The sequence below is a fragment of the Lithobates pipiens genome, unplaced genomic scaffold, assembly GCF_037356315.1.
Source record: "Lithobates pipiens isolate NorthernLeopardFrog02 unplaced genomic scaffold, aLitPip1_a1.2 Scaffold_8, whole genome shotgun sequence".
NCBI lineage: Eukaryota > Metazoa > Chordata > Amphibia > Anura > Ranidae > Lithobates > Lithobates pipiens.
This window is the reverse complement of record NW_027507903.1, coordinates 435,399,506-435,416,131: the sequence shown is the minus strand read 5'-3', so window position 1 is coordinate 435,416,131 and position 16,626 is coordinate 435,399,506. Positions and strand designations below refer to the sequence as shown.

The 16,626-nt window shown below is 46.7% G+C and overlaps 1 protein-coding gene across 5 annotated transcripts in view; it reads right to left on the bottom strand.

Annotated features, from left to right (window-relative positions):
• LOC143964536 (E3 ubiquitin-protein ligase RNF213-like) overlaps nt 1-16,626 on the bottom strand; it is a 955,032-nt gene that overhangs the window by 93,363 nt on the left and 845,043 nt on the right. For all 5 annotated transcript variants that reach the window (XM_077474321.1, XM_077474324.1, XM_077474323.1 and 2 more), the window contains exon 57: nt 4,189-4,363. In XM_077474321.1, coding sequence (XP_077330447.1) covers nt 4,189-4,363 — 175 coding nt within the window. The remainder of the gene's footprint in view (nt 1-4,188; nt 4,364-16,626) is intronic.

The window sequence follows — 16,626 nt, the reverse complement described above, 5'->3', positions numbered from 1 at the left end:
ACTTTACAAGACCATCTCCCAACGGTTGTCCATTCAGGGTGGTGATGTTCAGGGGTCTAGACCTAGGAATAAATGGGATGTTATTTTGCTTAGAAAAAGTGTAGTCCAGGAATATGCCAGCGGCTCCAGAATCCACAAAAGCCTGACAGGAGACAAGTTTAGAGGCTAAATGTAAAATTGCGGGAACAGTATTCTTGGTCTTGGAGGGCATACCTGTAAGTTCTAACCCAGCTCCTCCAACACTGGTTAGACCCTGCCTTTTACTGGATGGGAAGGGCAGACAGATAACAAATGTCCTTTAAGTCCACAGGACAAGCATAGGCACAATGCACACCTCCTTTGTTTTTCTGACTCGGTTAGGTTGAGACGGCTGACTTCCATGGGTTCCATAGGTGCCTGGGATTCAACTGAAATTTCAGGTTCTCGCTAAGGTGGTGCTTGGAATGGTAAACTGGTCTAGGAAGCTTGTGAGTTATAAGTCTCTCTTGACACCTTTCATAATACCGGACATCCAGGCGAACACACAGTTCTATGAGTTCTTCAAGGTCTTCTGGGGAATCCTTATAGACTAATTCGTCCTTGATGCGATCTGTAAGACCTTTTTGGAAGGCACATAATGCCCTTGAGTCCCAATTAGTCTCAGCAGCCAGGGAACTCAAGATCATACTGTGCCACAGTCCTGGTACCTTGCTGTTTGTCCAAAAGTGAGTACTCAGATGCAGAAGTTCTTTCTGGCTTGCCAAATACAGTTTAAAGTGAACCCAAAAAGGTATCAGTGTCTTGCGCACAGGATCATTGCATTCCAGGTAAGGAGAGACTCAGGCCAGGGCTTTCCCTTTTAACAAGGAAATGACAAAAGTCACTTTGGCAGACGAAGTGCTAAAAGACATAGAGTTGTTGTGGAAATGCAAACGGCAAACATTTAAAAAACCTCTGCAGTCTTCAGTATCACCACCAAACGTTTCAAGCAAGGGAAGTTTGGATGTCACAGAAGAGGCGGGTTGGATTGGAACAGTGGCTGTGCGTCCATAAGGGCACACAGTTGCCGCCCCCTCTCTCCTGCCACCCTTTCTAGAACCAATAGATAGATTCATGCATTGCATGAATCTATCTATCTATGGCCACCGCTGCCACCCCCTATTCACGCGCCGGGCACCTGAATTGCAGAGGCGGGATGTATTTTTGAAGCATCTGATTAGAGCCATAGGCTCTATTAGGCGTCAAAAAAGGTGACCTGCGAGCGCCCAGAATGGTCACTCAGCTGTGTCCGAAAAGCTAAACCGCCTCTGTTACCTGTCACCTGGTTGGCTGAAATGACAGGCGCTGTGATTGGATGCCCATCAGGCGTCCAATCATAGCAGAGGACGGGAAGAGAGGATGGGAGAAGACATCAAGGACATGGAGGAGCTGTCCCACCGAGACAGGGTAAGTGCAGATGGAGGGCTGGCGGGGGGGGGCACGCTGGTAGCATTTGATATGGTACAGTGGCTGCATTTGATAAGCAAAGTGGCAGCATTTGATGGCACAATTGCAGCATTTGATGGGACACAGTGGCAGCATTTGATGGGCACAGTGGTAGCACTTGATGGGCACAGTGGCTGCGTTTGATGGGCACAGTGGCTGCGTTTGATGGGCACAGTGGCAGATATTGATCGGCACAGTGGCTGTGTTTGATAAGCACAGTGGGAGCATTTGATGGCACACTAACAGCATTTGATGGGACATAGTGGTAGAGTTTGATGGACACAGCGGGTGCATTTGATGGGCACAGTGGCTGCATTTGATGGGCACAGTGGCTGCATTTGATGGGCAAAGTGGCTGGATTTGATGGCACAGTGGTTGCGTTTGATGGGCACAGTGGCTGCGTTTGATGGCATAGTGGCTGTGTTTGATGTGTATAGTGCCTGTGTTTGATGGGTACAGTGGCTGCATTTGATGGCACACTGGCAGCATTTGATGGGACACAGTGGCAGTATTTGATGGGCACAGTGGTAGCATATGATGGGCACACTGGCTGTGTTTGATGGGCACATTGGCAGTGTTTGATGGCACAGTGGCTGCATGTGATGGGCACAGTGGCAGCTATTGATGGGCACAGTGGCAGCTATTGATGGGCACAGTGGCTGCGTTTGATGGGCACAGTGGCTGCGTTTGATGGGCACAGTGGCGGAAATTGATGGGCACAGTGGCTGTGTTTGATGGTACAGTGAGGCTGCAATTGATGGGGTTTTTTCAGAATTTTTCAGTTTGCTTGCGCCCCCCAACAATTTTGAGCACCAGCCACCACTGGATTGGAGCAGGAGTAGGAGCAGGAGTCTGGACCACTGCAGAGGGACCAGGCAACCAAGATTTAAGCATAGCACAAAGTTCATCTAACTTGGTGTCCAGAGAAGAAAGATGCTGAAAGATGCTCCAATCAATTGTCCCTGACACAAAATCGCCTTAACAATCTCAGCAGGGTCCACTGCCATTGTGGCTCATTTGTAATGTAAGATACCTGTGGTAGGTGGTGGTCGAAACAAATGGGCACTGAGTAACAGAAAGAGCTGCTATTTATGGGCTACTTGATAGTACATTATCTGCAGCTGGCAACAGGTGAATCCAAGGCAATGCATCAAGCTGGGAAAACATTGCAATAACTCCAGAGCACCTCTGGGGCACAACAGGTAAGACTACAGCTGTGGAACCAAGAACATCCCGGTTCAAAAACACCCAGGTACTTGACAGTATCCACTGTATAATACCCCTAATTAAAAGAAAAAAACAAATAGAAACAAACTGTGTAGCTACCCCATCAAGTGTAAGTACACTTCTATTACATATGGTAAAATATAGAAGTGTACTTACACTTAAAGCTCAATTATGCTCAACATATTCCTGGAGAAGTGGACCTAGGATGTGAATGAAATGCGTAGACCCTTTGATAAAAGAAATGTCACAAGTGGCTGATCTATTATGGTGGTTGGACAGCTAATGTAATATGGTGATAACATTTTTTATTTGTTTGTGAGGATGGGTGCCCTCTATATGCCTTTTATGATGCCAATAAATTGTGATTTTTAGATGGAAGTTATGACTTAAGTAAGTTTATGGATGCTGGAAATCAAGGTCCCACTGTTTGAAGCTATGTATCTATTTGACTAATAGAATGCTGCAGACATAACTTAATGTATTACTAAACGCAAAACTTTTTTTTAGTTTTGGATAGAGTGGAGGGGGATTAGAACATCTGTCAGTTTTTATTGCTGTCTGTGCTCCCGTTAAGGAGATTCACCCTCTCGATTTGTCCTGTTTAACATTATCATTGAAAGTGAAAGTAAAAGAAAAGTCCCCAGAAAAGTAATAGAGGGAAAATCTTCCAATGGGTAAACTAGTTCTAGTGACCTGGGGGTCCCCAAGGAATTCCATTGATTTACAGGGATTTCCTCTCACTTCCTATTTGGCTATGGGACAGGAAGGGGAAATCTCCACAATGGGACAAAGATGGCAAAAAAAATCTGACAGGGGTTATAATCCTCCCTTGCTCTATACATAATGAAAAAAAAAAAGTTTTCCCTTTAGTTTTACTATAATAAAAAAAACTGTACATAGCGTCTTCACCATTTCAACAATTCCTACTTCATTTTAAGATCAATAACATTATGTCCCTCCTATTCCTAGTATTGAACTTATGTGAGAGCCTTCTCTATGCTGACATCAGTTTTAACTTGCCTGAAAGTTTATTATGCAAAGAAAAGATCAGTATATCAGGCATAGTTTATTTCCCTAACAATTTTAGCAATTAACATTTGGAATAAATGTAAAGTAAAGTTGAATTATTTGCTAATTTCTTCCACTAGACTGGAACTGGTAAACTGGTCATACATGGAGAGATCCCTTGACAGGAGACAAAAAAGTTCTTCATTTATATTATGCACTCCTATAGAACGATTCAATGCTGCCCCCAATACAATTTTAGTTATAATGTGGTTACAAGAGTCACACGCATGTATGCTAACTGCTGAGACTACCATCAAGGACTTTTAAATCATTAATATTAAAAAATAACAATATTAATCCTTTACACTTTATTTATTTATTTTATTTAGTGTTTCTCAAATCAGCTGCATAAGTAAAGTAATTGGATAATGTACTGTATGTCCAAGCGTACACTTATGTCAATAGAAAAAGCACTGCATATAAACTTACGGTGTCCACATTTTTGCAGATTCATCATTTGGCAAAATACGAGATGTACAACAGTTGTTGTGTCATCAACACTTTTTCCAAGGCTGTTTTTCAGATATTCTAAATCCTTTTCAATGTGGTGGAAACAGAAACTCGTAACATCATCAACTGCAGGCTTAACTATGTTCTTGATGTTCTGTGATCAAAAGAACAGTTATTCATATTATAATAAGTGTTTTAGAAAAGTAAACAGTTTTTGACTTCCCCAGTTTATTATTGTGTTCAGTTGTTGTATTGGTGGGGATATGAGTAATGACCACAATAATTAACAGATAATGTTCAAACTGTAAATTGTGGAAATATGACAGATATTTGACTTCTTCTCCAATGCATTGTGAAGAGTTTAGTGTAGCGCAGTCCATCTGATTTAGGAAATCTGAGTTGACACCCTCTAGAGTCTGGGCAGTCCTAGAACATACTGGAGGGGTTATATCAACCACTTCTTTGGATGAAGTGTAACAAAACAGAAAGAGAAAACTGCATCCATATGCACAGCGCTTAGCATAAATGAGTACACCCCAACAAATTTTTCAGAAAACCTTTACTTTCCTTTCAGAATCAACATTTTCTATGGGACACTATACTACAAAATACTCCCATATGAGCCATTGATTGCAACCAAGATTTGTTAATTTGCACACACAAAAATATTTTTTTCCTAACAAATTCATTCAAGACCATTTTGCAAAAATGAATACACCCCAATGGAAGTCTTAAGAGCAGGGCTTGAATCCTTCAGAAATGCATGGGAACAGCAATCCTGTACTTTTTTCACAATAGGAACGCCGCTCCTATTAGCAGTCCTGCAGGACTGCAAGCTGTGGCAAGCAGTGTGGGCATGCGGGAAAGGCAGGGCATCCATGCCAATGTGTCCCCAGGTGCCACAAATTCGGGGAGGGGGTGTCATACCAGCTTGCCCGTCCTCCCCTCCCTCGGTCCTCCTCCAGTGGCCTCTGTAAGAAGATCCCACCTCCTAGAGGACCGAGGCAGGGAAAGATGGGCGCGCTGGCATGCCACATCCCCCCTCCCCAATGTGTGGCGCCCGGGGGGGCGGCCCCTCGTTGGCACTGGTGAGGCTGCATTGCTGGGGAAATTGGTAAAGCCGTATTGCTGGGGACACTGGTAAAGCTGCATTGCTGGGGAAACTGGTAAACCCGCATTTCTGGGGACACTAGTGAGTCTGCATTACTGGGGAAACTGGTGAGGCCGCATAGCTGGGGACATTGGTGAGGCCGCATAGCTGGGGACACTAGTAAGACCGCATAGCTAGGGACACTGGTAAAGCCGCATTGCTGGGGACACGTCACTACTGCATTTCTGTTTGAATATATCCATATGTGTCATTGGTTCTTTTGAATGAATACAAGTGTCTGATTGGCTGATAATGAAGCCAACAGCCTCTTTTGTTATCCATGTGTTAGTATAAATAATAGCAGCCTGGCTGTTTTGTTCAGGATGATACTGAGTTTGAGGTGATACCAGCATCTGTTTGTATTACTTGGAGGGATAAACAAGTGCTCTTTCCCGGCATTATATAAGAGGGCTGTATTTGTGCTTTTAAGCGCAAAGAAATGATATGCTTATAGGGAGAAGCTTAGAATTTCACTGACAGTTGCCCCTTGCATAAAGGTTCGGATCAGTGAATGGGAGGCTAAAGGCCTTTGGAAGAATACTGATAGGGCCAAAACTTGACCGCTGATTGTACTCAAAGCCAATTTGATTTCCACAGCTGACTGTAGAAAAGAGAGAATTCTCCCAATCACATAATTCCGAGGATGCCATTTTCTGGCTTCACACAGCTGACTGTAGAAAAGAGAGAATTCTCCCAATCACATATTTCCGAGGATGCCATTTTCTGGCTTCACACCAAGCAATATAAGTCTTCCAGACCTTATGATAAATCTTCCTAGTGACAGATAAATCTTCCTAGTGACAGTTTTCCTAGCATTCACTAGGGTCCTGAGATGCCACGGTCCTTTACCACCCCGGCTTCAATAGCCAATGCCGTCAAATTTAGAGACTGTAAATTGGGGTGGAATATAGGACCTTGGGACAGTAGATCGGGGTGATGTGGAAGCACCCATAGTCTGTCTATTGTCAGTCTCACAATCTCCGAGAACCAGGGACTTCGGGGCCAAACTGGTGCCACCAGAATGACTGGAACTCCCTCTCTCCGAATTATGCGCAACAAATGTGGAAGGAGAGGGATCGGAGGGAAAGCATAAACCAGGGAGTACTGGCTCCATGGAACTATCAGATTATCTGCTCCAATCACCTGGCTTTTAGGAAAAAACTTAAGACCTTCCTCTTTTAGCAGATGATCAAAGCTCGCCACAGCGCCTAGAGGCGATTCAGTTCGCATTGTGCGCTATACAAGTATTTCATTCATTCATTCATTCAATTGCCAGAGGATCTCTTGTTCGAGACACAAACTGCTTTAGCTTGTTGTTGAACCTGTATGCCAGTAGGTCGACCACTGGCCATCTCCAACGTTGGAAAATTTCCTGGAACACCTCTGGGTGTAGGGACCATTCCTCCAGGTAGATCTGCTGGTGGCTGAGATAATCTGCCTTCCAGTTCTCTACTCCCGGGTTATGGACTGCCAATATAATTGGCACATGTCCCTCTGCCCAGGCTAGTATGTAGTTCACCTCCTTCAGAGCTGAACGACTCCTGGTACCGCCTTGGTGGTTTATCTAGGTCACTGCCGTGGCATTGTTGGACTGAACCCTGGTGGAGCAGTCCTGAAGCTCCACTGTGCAGGACCGTAGGGCCAGATGTGTTGCCCATAATTCTAGGATGTTGATAGGCAGGGTCTTCTCTGTCCCTGACCATTTTCCCCTGAACTGTTAGCCTGTCTAGGGTCGCTCCCAAGCCTAAGAGACTGGCATCTGTAGTCAGTACTCTCCAAGTTACCGGGAGAAAGGATTTTTCCTTTCGTAGGTTCTGATCCTGCTACCACCAGTTTAGGCTTAAGGATGCCTGAGGAGATAAGCACATTGGATAATCCAGGGCTTTTCTTCCTGTGTTCCAAGCCAACAAGATGTCTTGTTGTAAGGGCCTGGAATGGAACTAGGCATAGGTCACTCCCTCAAAGGAGGATACCATCCTTCCTAGAAGACTCATACAGAGCCAAATGAAGGGTTGTCTGGTGCCCCTTATATGATGTACCTGATCCTTCAGGGCACAGATCCTTACGGGTGGCAAGAATACTCTTGCTTGGACCGTGTTTAGGATCAGACCTAGATACCTTAGACTTTGGGCTGGTCACAGGGCTGTCTTTTTGGTATTTATGATCCAGCCTAAGCTTTTCAAATACAGCACTGTGTATATTACGCTCTGTTCTAGAGCCTGTACTGAGTGATCTCTGAGCATGAGGTCCTCCAGATACCCAAGCACCAGGATCCCATGGGCCCCTCAAAGACCCAGTACTGGTGCTAGAACCTTTGTGAACACCCAGGGAGCTGTAGCAAACCCGAAGGGTAGAGCCACACACTGAAAATGATGTTCCTCTACTGAAAAACGTAGGAACCTCTGATGAGGCTGAAAGATAGTAACGTATAAATACGCTTCCTTTATATCGATGCAGACTAGAAAGTCTCCCCTCTGGAGTGAGGTTACTACTGAGCAGACAGACTCCATCCGAAAGGACTGTATCAATAGATACTTGTTCAGGGACCTTAGGTCAAAAATGGGCCTTGTGTCCCAGTTTGGTTTCTGAAGCAATATAAGTCTTCCAGATCTTATGATAAATCCTTGTGTCCCCTTCAAATACAGGAACCTCTACAATCACTTCTTGATACACTAGTTAATGTAGTGCCTAAAGCAATAAGTTTCTTTTTGGAGGATTCAAGGGAATGCTGGATCTTAGAAACCTCTGAGGGGGAACCCCTTGCAACTCCAGCTTGTAACCGCAAATTATAAGTGAGGTGACCCACTCATCCTGAATTGTTGTTTTCCAAATGTCCGCAAAGAGCAGCAGCCTTCCCCCCACCCGATGGAGTGGGTGCGTCCCCTCAAAAGGAGGGCTTGGTGCTGGGTTTAGAAGAGTTTTGGACCCAGTGCCTTTTCTGGCCCTGGCCTTACGGCTTGCCCCTGATCCTAGGGCCCTGTTGGCAGCAGAACCGCCCTGGTGCTGAAACATTTGAGGAAGCAGTCCCTGGGTTTTTAAAAGAGGGACATCTGGTGCTTTTCTTCACAGGAAGTAGAGCACTCTTCCCTCTGGAAATATTTAGTATATATATATATATATATATATATAAATAATGTCCAAGTGATCACCGAATAAACATTCCCCATGAAACGGGAAACTTGCCAATAGTGATGGGCGAACGGTTCGCCCGGCGGTCGTTTCGCGGCGAATTTCGGCTGTTCGCGATTCGCCCGATCGGGGACTATTGCCGCCGTTCGCCCGGCGGACTTCCGTGTTTACTGTGTAAAAAAACTTTGACCTATGATGACACATCCATCATGGGGTACAGGACAGCCAATTGAGACATTACAGCACATGAACACTTGGACATTCCCCCTAACTTATAAATACACCCGATCCGGCGGCCATTTTACATTCTTTTCTTCTGTCACTATAGGGAGAGGTTGCTGTGTTGAGCAGGGAGAGATTGCAATGACCCAAATCGCTAGCTATTTGGTACACAAAAGTTCTTTTCAGGACTGGTATTGGTGTTAGGTGTATATAGGTTTGCTGTGCTACTGATTGTTGCAGCAGCCTGAGTGTCTTTTTCAGTTTAGAGAAAGGGATAGGACGGTGTGTCTGCTGTAGGGACAGTCAGTTTAGTCATTAGCTGTTACTATCAGGTCCACAAAAGTGCTGTTCCAGTTATTGTTCCAGTAGCCTCTGTTTTGTCAGTTTATATAGGGACAGGCAGGAAGCAGTGTGTGAGGCAATGAGGGTCAGTTTAATCAGTAGCTGTTACTATATTAGGTCCACAAAGGTTCTTTTCAGGACTGGTATCAGTGGTATGGTAATAGGCTTGTACACGTATAATATTCTTTCTTCCAAATATAGAAAGAATATTATACTTGACTGCTGCCCTTCTGCTGCAGTCTGCTAATCATTCACAACCTACTTGTTCCACAAAGGTCCTTTATAAGGACTGGTAATAACCCGGTGTAGGGTGCTATAGTACATAGGGTTGAGTGAGGTACAGTCTGCTATTCTATAAGGACTGGTATAGGTCCACAATACATAGGGTTGAGGTGCACTACTGCTGACCACTGCCCTATACTGCAGCAGTCCTCCATCGGTATAGGGACTGACGTACAGTCTGCTAATCAGTCACAACCTACTTGTTCTACAAAGGTCCTTATAAAGACTGGTAACTTGGTCTGTCTAGGGTTCTACAGTACATAGGGTTGAGTGAGGTACAGTCTGCCATTCTATAAGGACTTGTATAGGTCCACAATACATAGGGTTGAGGTGCACTACTGTTGACCGCTGCCCTATACTGCAGCAGTCCTTCATCGGTATAGGGACTGACGTACAGTCTGCTAATCAGTCACACACAACCTACTTGTTCCACAAAGGTCCTTATAAGGACTGGTAAGGTATAGGGTACTACAGTACATAGGGTTGAGTGAGGTACAGTCTGCTATTCTATAAGGACTGGTATAGGTCCACAATACATAGGGTTGAGGTGCACTACTGCTGACCGCTGCCCTATACTGCAGCAGTCCTTCATCGGTATAGGGACTGAGAGTTTTGTCACAGGGTCATTTAAAAAATGACAGGCAGAGGAAGAGGCAGGCCCTTCCACAGGGGTGGTAGGGGTAGGGCAGGAGCAACAGGCTTGAGCCAAACTGGGAAGTTGCAGAAGGTGCATTCAATTACTTTAAAGGACGCACCAGACTTGGTTGAGTGGCTCGCTCAGCCTTACTCTTCTGCACCCTCCTCATCCTCTCGATCTGCACCCTCTTCTTCACTCCCTGCTATGTGCACCCCCAAAGACACTACCACCAACACCACCACCACCACATACCTTCCGCTTGAGTCACAGGAATTATTTTCCGATCCATATCAAGAAGACATTTCTGATGCGCAGCCACTCTTGGTGTTGGATCAGGAAGAGGAGGTAGCAACAACCACTACTCAGCAGTCTGACGACAGTACCCAGATCAGCCCAAGGAGGAGGTTGGTCCCCGGTGTTGCTGCCTACTCCGAGATCTCTACTTATAGCGGTGGGGAAGGTGACGTTGATGATGACGTGTCTAGTGATGTCACATGGGTGCCCACAAGAGAGGAAGAGGAGGGGAGTTCAGAGGGAGATATGGACCAGCAGATAGGGAGGAGAAGCAGGAATAACTTACTTTGCACAGGAGGGACAAAGCAGACTGCAAATGTATCAGGAGCGAGTCATCGACCATGTACGGTCACATCTGGCGCTCCCAGGACACCGGCACATGGCTCTGCAGTGTGGGCTTTTTTTTAACGTGTCCGCTGCTGACAATAGCGTTGCAATCTGCAATCTTTGCAGTCAACGCATTAGTCGCGGTAAGCCCAACACTCACCTAGGGACGACCGCCTTAAGAAGGCACATGAGCAGCCATCACCGAGCCGAGTGGGAGCAACGGAACACACAAAGCCACACTCCAGGCTCTCACCGTCCAGCCTCGTCTTCTACTTCTCCTTCTCCTCTCTCCTCACAATTGTCCTCCACTCCACCTTCCATCACGCCAAGCTCATGTTTTTCTGCAAAAAGGCAGGCTTCCGTGGGCCTAATGTTCGAGCGTAAAAAAATGATGACGCCCGATAACCCTCTTGCCCAATGGTTGACGGCTGGCTTGTCAGAACTCATAGCCCGCCAACTACTGCCATATAAACTGGTGGACTCGGAGGCCTTTCGAAAATTTGTGGCCATTGGAACACCACAATGGAAGGTCCCAGGAAGGAAGTATTTCTCAGAGAAGGGCATCCCAGAGCTATATGGCCATGTTCAGCGGCAAATGAATGTATCTCTGGCACACAGTGTCAGTGCCAAGATACATCTGACCACAGACACGTGGTCTAGCAAACATGGCAGGGAAGGTATATCACTTTTACTGCCCACTGGGTGAACCTTCTGACGGCCGTCAAGCATGTAACCCGTGGCACCCGTGTAGATTTGGTTTTACCGCCACGGATTGCATGCAGGCCTGACTCTTCTTCTCCTCCTCCTCCTACTCCATCCTCGGCTGACTCCTCCTTTTCCGCTGCTAGTGTCTCTTCCGCTGCGCCGCCCAAGCTCCCCAGAATCTATTCAACATGCCAGGTGAGACGTTGCCATGCCGTGCTGCGTCTGTTGTGCCTGGAAGCCAAGAGCCACACTGGCCCGGCACTCCTTTCAGCTTTGCGTTCACAGGCAGGTCAGTGGCTAACACCGCTCAATTTGACAGTTGGTAAAGTGGTGTGTGACAAAGGTGCCAATCTGCTTAGCGCATTGAAACAGGGCAAAATCATGCACGTGCCATGCATGGCACACGTCTTAAACTTGGTCGTGCAGTGATTCGTTGTCAAATACCCTGGGGTCCAGGACATCTTGCGGCAGGCAAGGAAAATCTCAGCCCATTTCAGAAGATCTTACACGGCCATGGCTCGCCTTGCTGACATTCAGCGGCGACACAATCTGCTGGTCAGACGTCTTATTTGCGATTGCCCGACGCGATGGAACTCAACCTTCTATATGCTTGATAGGCTGCTCCAGCAGAAACGTGCAGTTAACGTCTACCTGTATGAACGTTTTTTTCACCGTGCCAGTGGCTGCTCATGCGCGACGCATGCAGACTTCTGCGCCCATTTGAGGAGATCACCAAACTGGTCAGTCGCAGCCATGGCGCCATCAGTGACATGGTACCTTACGCCTTCTTTATGGAGCATGCATGCGTCGTGTCATTGATCAAGCTGTGGAGGAGCAGGAGCGGGAAGATGAGGAAGTCGCAATGCTGGATGAATTCCCAGGGGGGGCTACTCTATCTGAGACAAGTGAACAACAGCAGTCTGAAGAGGAGTCAGAGGAGGATGGTGGCGGGGCGGATGAGGAGGAGCAAGAAGAGCATGCTTTAAACCTTTCTGGGACCCCTGTTGTTGTGCATGGATGGGGATAGGAGAATGAAGAGGACGACGTTATCCTGGATGATGAGCAGGAGCCAGGCCACCACACCGCTTCCAGTTTAGTGCAAATGGGGGCCTTCATGCTCCAGTGTTTTAATAGGGACCCCCGTATAAAAAGCATAAGGGTCAAGGACCAGTACTGGGTGGCAACGTACTTAGACCCTGGTACAAACACAAAATGGCGGAAATGTTACCGCCGTCACAGAGGGCTGGCAGAATGGAGCACTTCCAGGCCTTGCTTCCAGAAATGCTGCATTCTGCCTTTGGTGGCGCTGACAGAGGAGCAATTCCCACTCCCAGAGAAATGAGTTGCCGGTACCAATCCAACAGCGCCTGCAAGAAGAGGTCGATTTGAAGATGTGTTGGTGACTTCGGATATGAGGTCATTCTTTCACCCATCGACAGGTGTCATCCGGATCCAGCATCAGGGAACGCCTAGACCGTCATGTGTCCGACTACATCGGGTTAACGGCCGATGTGGACGCTCTGAGGAGTGATGAACCCCTGGACTACTGGGTGGGCAGGCTTGACCTCTGGCCAGAGCTTGCCCAATTTGCAATGGAAGTGTTGGCTTGCCCCTCATCCAGTGTCCTGTCCGAAAGGACGTTCAGCACAGCAGGGGGGATCGTGACCGATAAGCGTACTCGCCTAGCTCACGACAGTGTTAACTACTTCACATTTCTAAAAATGAATGAGGCATGGATCTCGGAGGAATTCAACACATGTGACCAGTAGACCATGTATATGTCTATAAACAATTTTTTTAATCGAGCACACAGACCTTCTTTCTTCATTTGGCTCACTTCCTTTGAAGAGGTTGAGCGGTGTCATATTTCTACTGGGGCTGCTTATTATGAGGGGCTGCCACCATCCCTGTGCTGTGCTGACATCCTACTGGGGCTGTACCTCTGCTGTGCATATTATGTGGGGCTCCCACCATCCCTGTGCTATGCTCATTATGAGGGGCTCCCACCATCCCTGTGCTGTGCTGACTTCCTCTTGGGGCTGCTTATTATGAGGGGCTCCCCCCATCCCTGCTTATTATGAGGGGCTGCCACCATCCCTGTGCTGTGCTGACTTCCTCCTGGGGCTGCTTATTATGAGGGGCTCCCACCATCCCTGTGCTGTGCTGACTTCCTCCTGGGGCTGCTTATTATGAGGGGCTCCAACCATCCCTGTGCTATGCTGACATCCTCCTGGGGCTGCTTATTATGAGGGGCTCCCACCATCCCTGTGCTATGCTCATTATGAGGGGCTCCCACCATCCCTGTGCTATGCTCATTATGAGGGGCACCCACCATCCCTGTGCTATGCTGACTTCCTCCTGGGGCTGCTTACGGTGCAGGTGTCAGTGATGTATATCACGGTGCTGATGTCAGTGCTCTCTATCACGGTGCTGCTGTCAGTGCTGTATATCACGGTGCTGGTGTTAGTGCTTTATGTCACGCTGCTGATGTCAGTGCTCTCTATCACGGTGCTGTTGTCAGATGACTCTATCACGGTGCAGGTGTCATTGCTGTATGTCACGCTGCTGATGTCAGTGCTCTCTATCACGGTGCTGGTGTCAGATGACTCTATCACGGTGCAGGTGTCATTGTTGTATGTCATGCTGCTGGTGATCATCTCCTGCACCCTCTTCTTTGCCTACCCTGGTCCCTGACCTTCCCTCTCCTCCATTGCCTTCATGCGCTCCACAGTCCTGAATTGTCACAACAATTTCCCATATAAAAAAAAGAATGCTTGTAGTTGTCGATCCCAGATTCACCTCATACATGTGTTATGTCATTGGCCATGTGGTGGGACTATGTTTGCACAGCTATTAATTATTTTGTGGCTGCAAATTTGACCTGTAGGTTTGCGAAGTTCGCCTCCCATTGAAGTCAATGGGGCCCGCCGCGAACATTCCGGTTTGCGAACTATCGGCTGCGTTCGCGGTTCGCGTTCGCGAAACGTCCCGTCGGAAGTTCGTCCATCACTACTTGCCAATAACTTTTTACAAGGAAGCTCAGTTGACCAGTTTTTAAGCCATAAAAGTCTGCACATATGTACAGACAAGAGAGCCAGACTGCTATATTGAATCCTTTAAAGCATCAACAGCAAAACACAGCACTCAAGGAATATCTGTCTTTCAGGCAGATCATCCTCCTGCTTAGGCCTATCAGGCCATTTGACCTGATCCTTTACAGACTGGCAAATACCAATTGCTGAAACAGCTGGCTGAATAGCTGAACTGGCCAAAGAAAAGGAAGTCTTTAACAATAACTCCAATTTCTTGGCAACAGGGTCTTTCAAGCCCTGTGCTTTATCTACTGCACAATGAACTTTTCATCCATGGGATATAAAACGGAAAACCTCTTAGGAGGAACCAAAGTCCTGTCAGGATGTTCCCAATCAGCGTACACTGCCTGTTCCAACAAGAGGGTGTAGATGGAAAGTCTGATGCAACCTGAAGAGGCCTCAGAGATCCCAAAGAGGACCAGGGGGGCTCAGTCACCTCTGCAAGAGGCAACTTAAAGGCAGAATGAATCATTTCGGTCAGAGTCAGGATCAAAACCCTCTGCCACTGAGAGGCACACATCGACTGGATATCTTCTTGTCCAGATTGCTCAGAAGTAGACTCATCTGCCGGGCACTCCACCGAATCCTGAGCTTTAAGCTCTTCCCCATCCTCAACCCATTCTTGCTCTAGAGACTAGGAGACTCCGTGGAGGGGGATATGTCATGCTTCCTGCCACCCTGTAGGCAAGCAATCCTGTGCTCTAACCCGGCTAGGGCCAAGGACAGTTCATCCTTAGTGATAAAGGGTGAAGCCGCAGCGTTGACTGTAGGCACAATACCAGATAGGCACAGCAGCTCAGATTGCCTGGAAGCCTATGTACAACGCAAATCTTTATGCACACAGATAAAGGCTACTGTGCATGTGCGGCGAAGCCGCGTGCGTTATGTCCCCCAATCAAACTGCTGAGCACAACGGCACACTTCCGAACACACGCCCACCACGGTGAACCAAGGTGAAATGGCGCACCGTGCGACATCATACAGGTTAAAAAAAACAGTCAGACACAAGCAAAAAAGGTACACTTTGCAAACACCCACAGCTAGCCCAAAATTCCCCCGTATGGTCACCGCACACAGGTGTCCAGCTCTTATCTAGCTTGACTGATTGTTACAATCCTCACAATAATAAAATAAAGGGGTTTCACTTACTTGTCCAGGCGCATGGCCACTTAGAAACTAAGGGCCCAATCTTCACCCTTCACGGCATGTTATTGTCACTTGGACTGTCAAGGACTGGGTACCCTTTTCATGTTTGGGGTCCACTCCCCTGGACCTGTACAGCACCTTGCAGGAAATGCCTTAGCACTGTAGTGTCCAGGATTTCCACCCCACGGGGTCCAGCACCCGGGGGCCACATTACAGTCAAAACCTCTCAAGATCTTGAGTCTTCTTTGCAATGCTCGGGTACCATTTATCTAAGCATAAAAGCCTGTGTCAAATGGATCCGATTGGTTAATCCCTTGATTCATTTTGGAACCATTTGTGGGACTAGAGAGCTCAAACAAACCGCACCATCCACCTTGCAGACACTGGTAAAAAACTAAAAACTAAAATAAAATACTTCCTGTATGGGAGGGGTTATATAGGGGATCGCTTACTGTCTGAAGACCTTTGGTCTACCAGTGTCCATTCACCTGATGATGAAGTATAACCCAGCAGATGCAAAAATAGGTAAGTGATAAAATGGTTGAGCAAGAGTCAGCTGCACACCCCGATGAAGGTACAGAAAATAGAAAAAGTGAGTTCCTGCTACGCTCTCTGGATCCTTGAACAATATCCTTAGCCATATTATCTGGGAAGCTTGCTTTACAGCCATCAGTGGTAAATATCAATCTTTAGATTTATAATGTACTTTTTTGGAATCAGCATATACTATTGTTGCGTTTTCAATGTACTTACTTAATATATTGTATTCTTTAGAAATTTGTAATTTTTTACCCTGAAGAAGATCTCTGCTACATATGGTCGAAACGCTTAGGGTTTCTCTGTATGATCTCTTACATATATCATGCAATGTTCCAATGTTCATTGTACAGCTGTATCTACAGTATATGCATATGCATAATTTTTTCCATTTTCATAACCCAGCAGATAATGAATATTAGCCTGACTCTGTGTCCCATGATGTATTAAAAAGAAAGGGAGTACTTGGGTTTAGTATTTTACCCCAGAAGGGAGACCCTTTAATATGTCTTTATCTCTTTAGCTTGCCAACCAACACCTGGTGATTCACATGA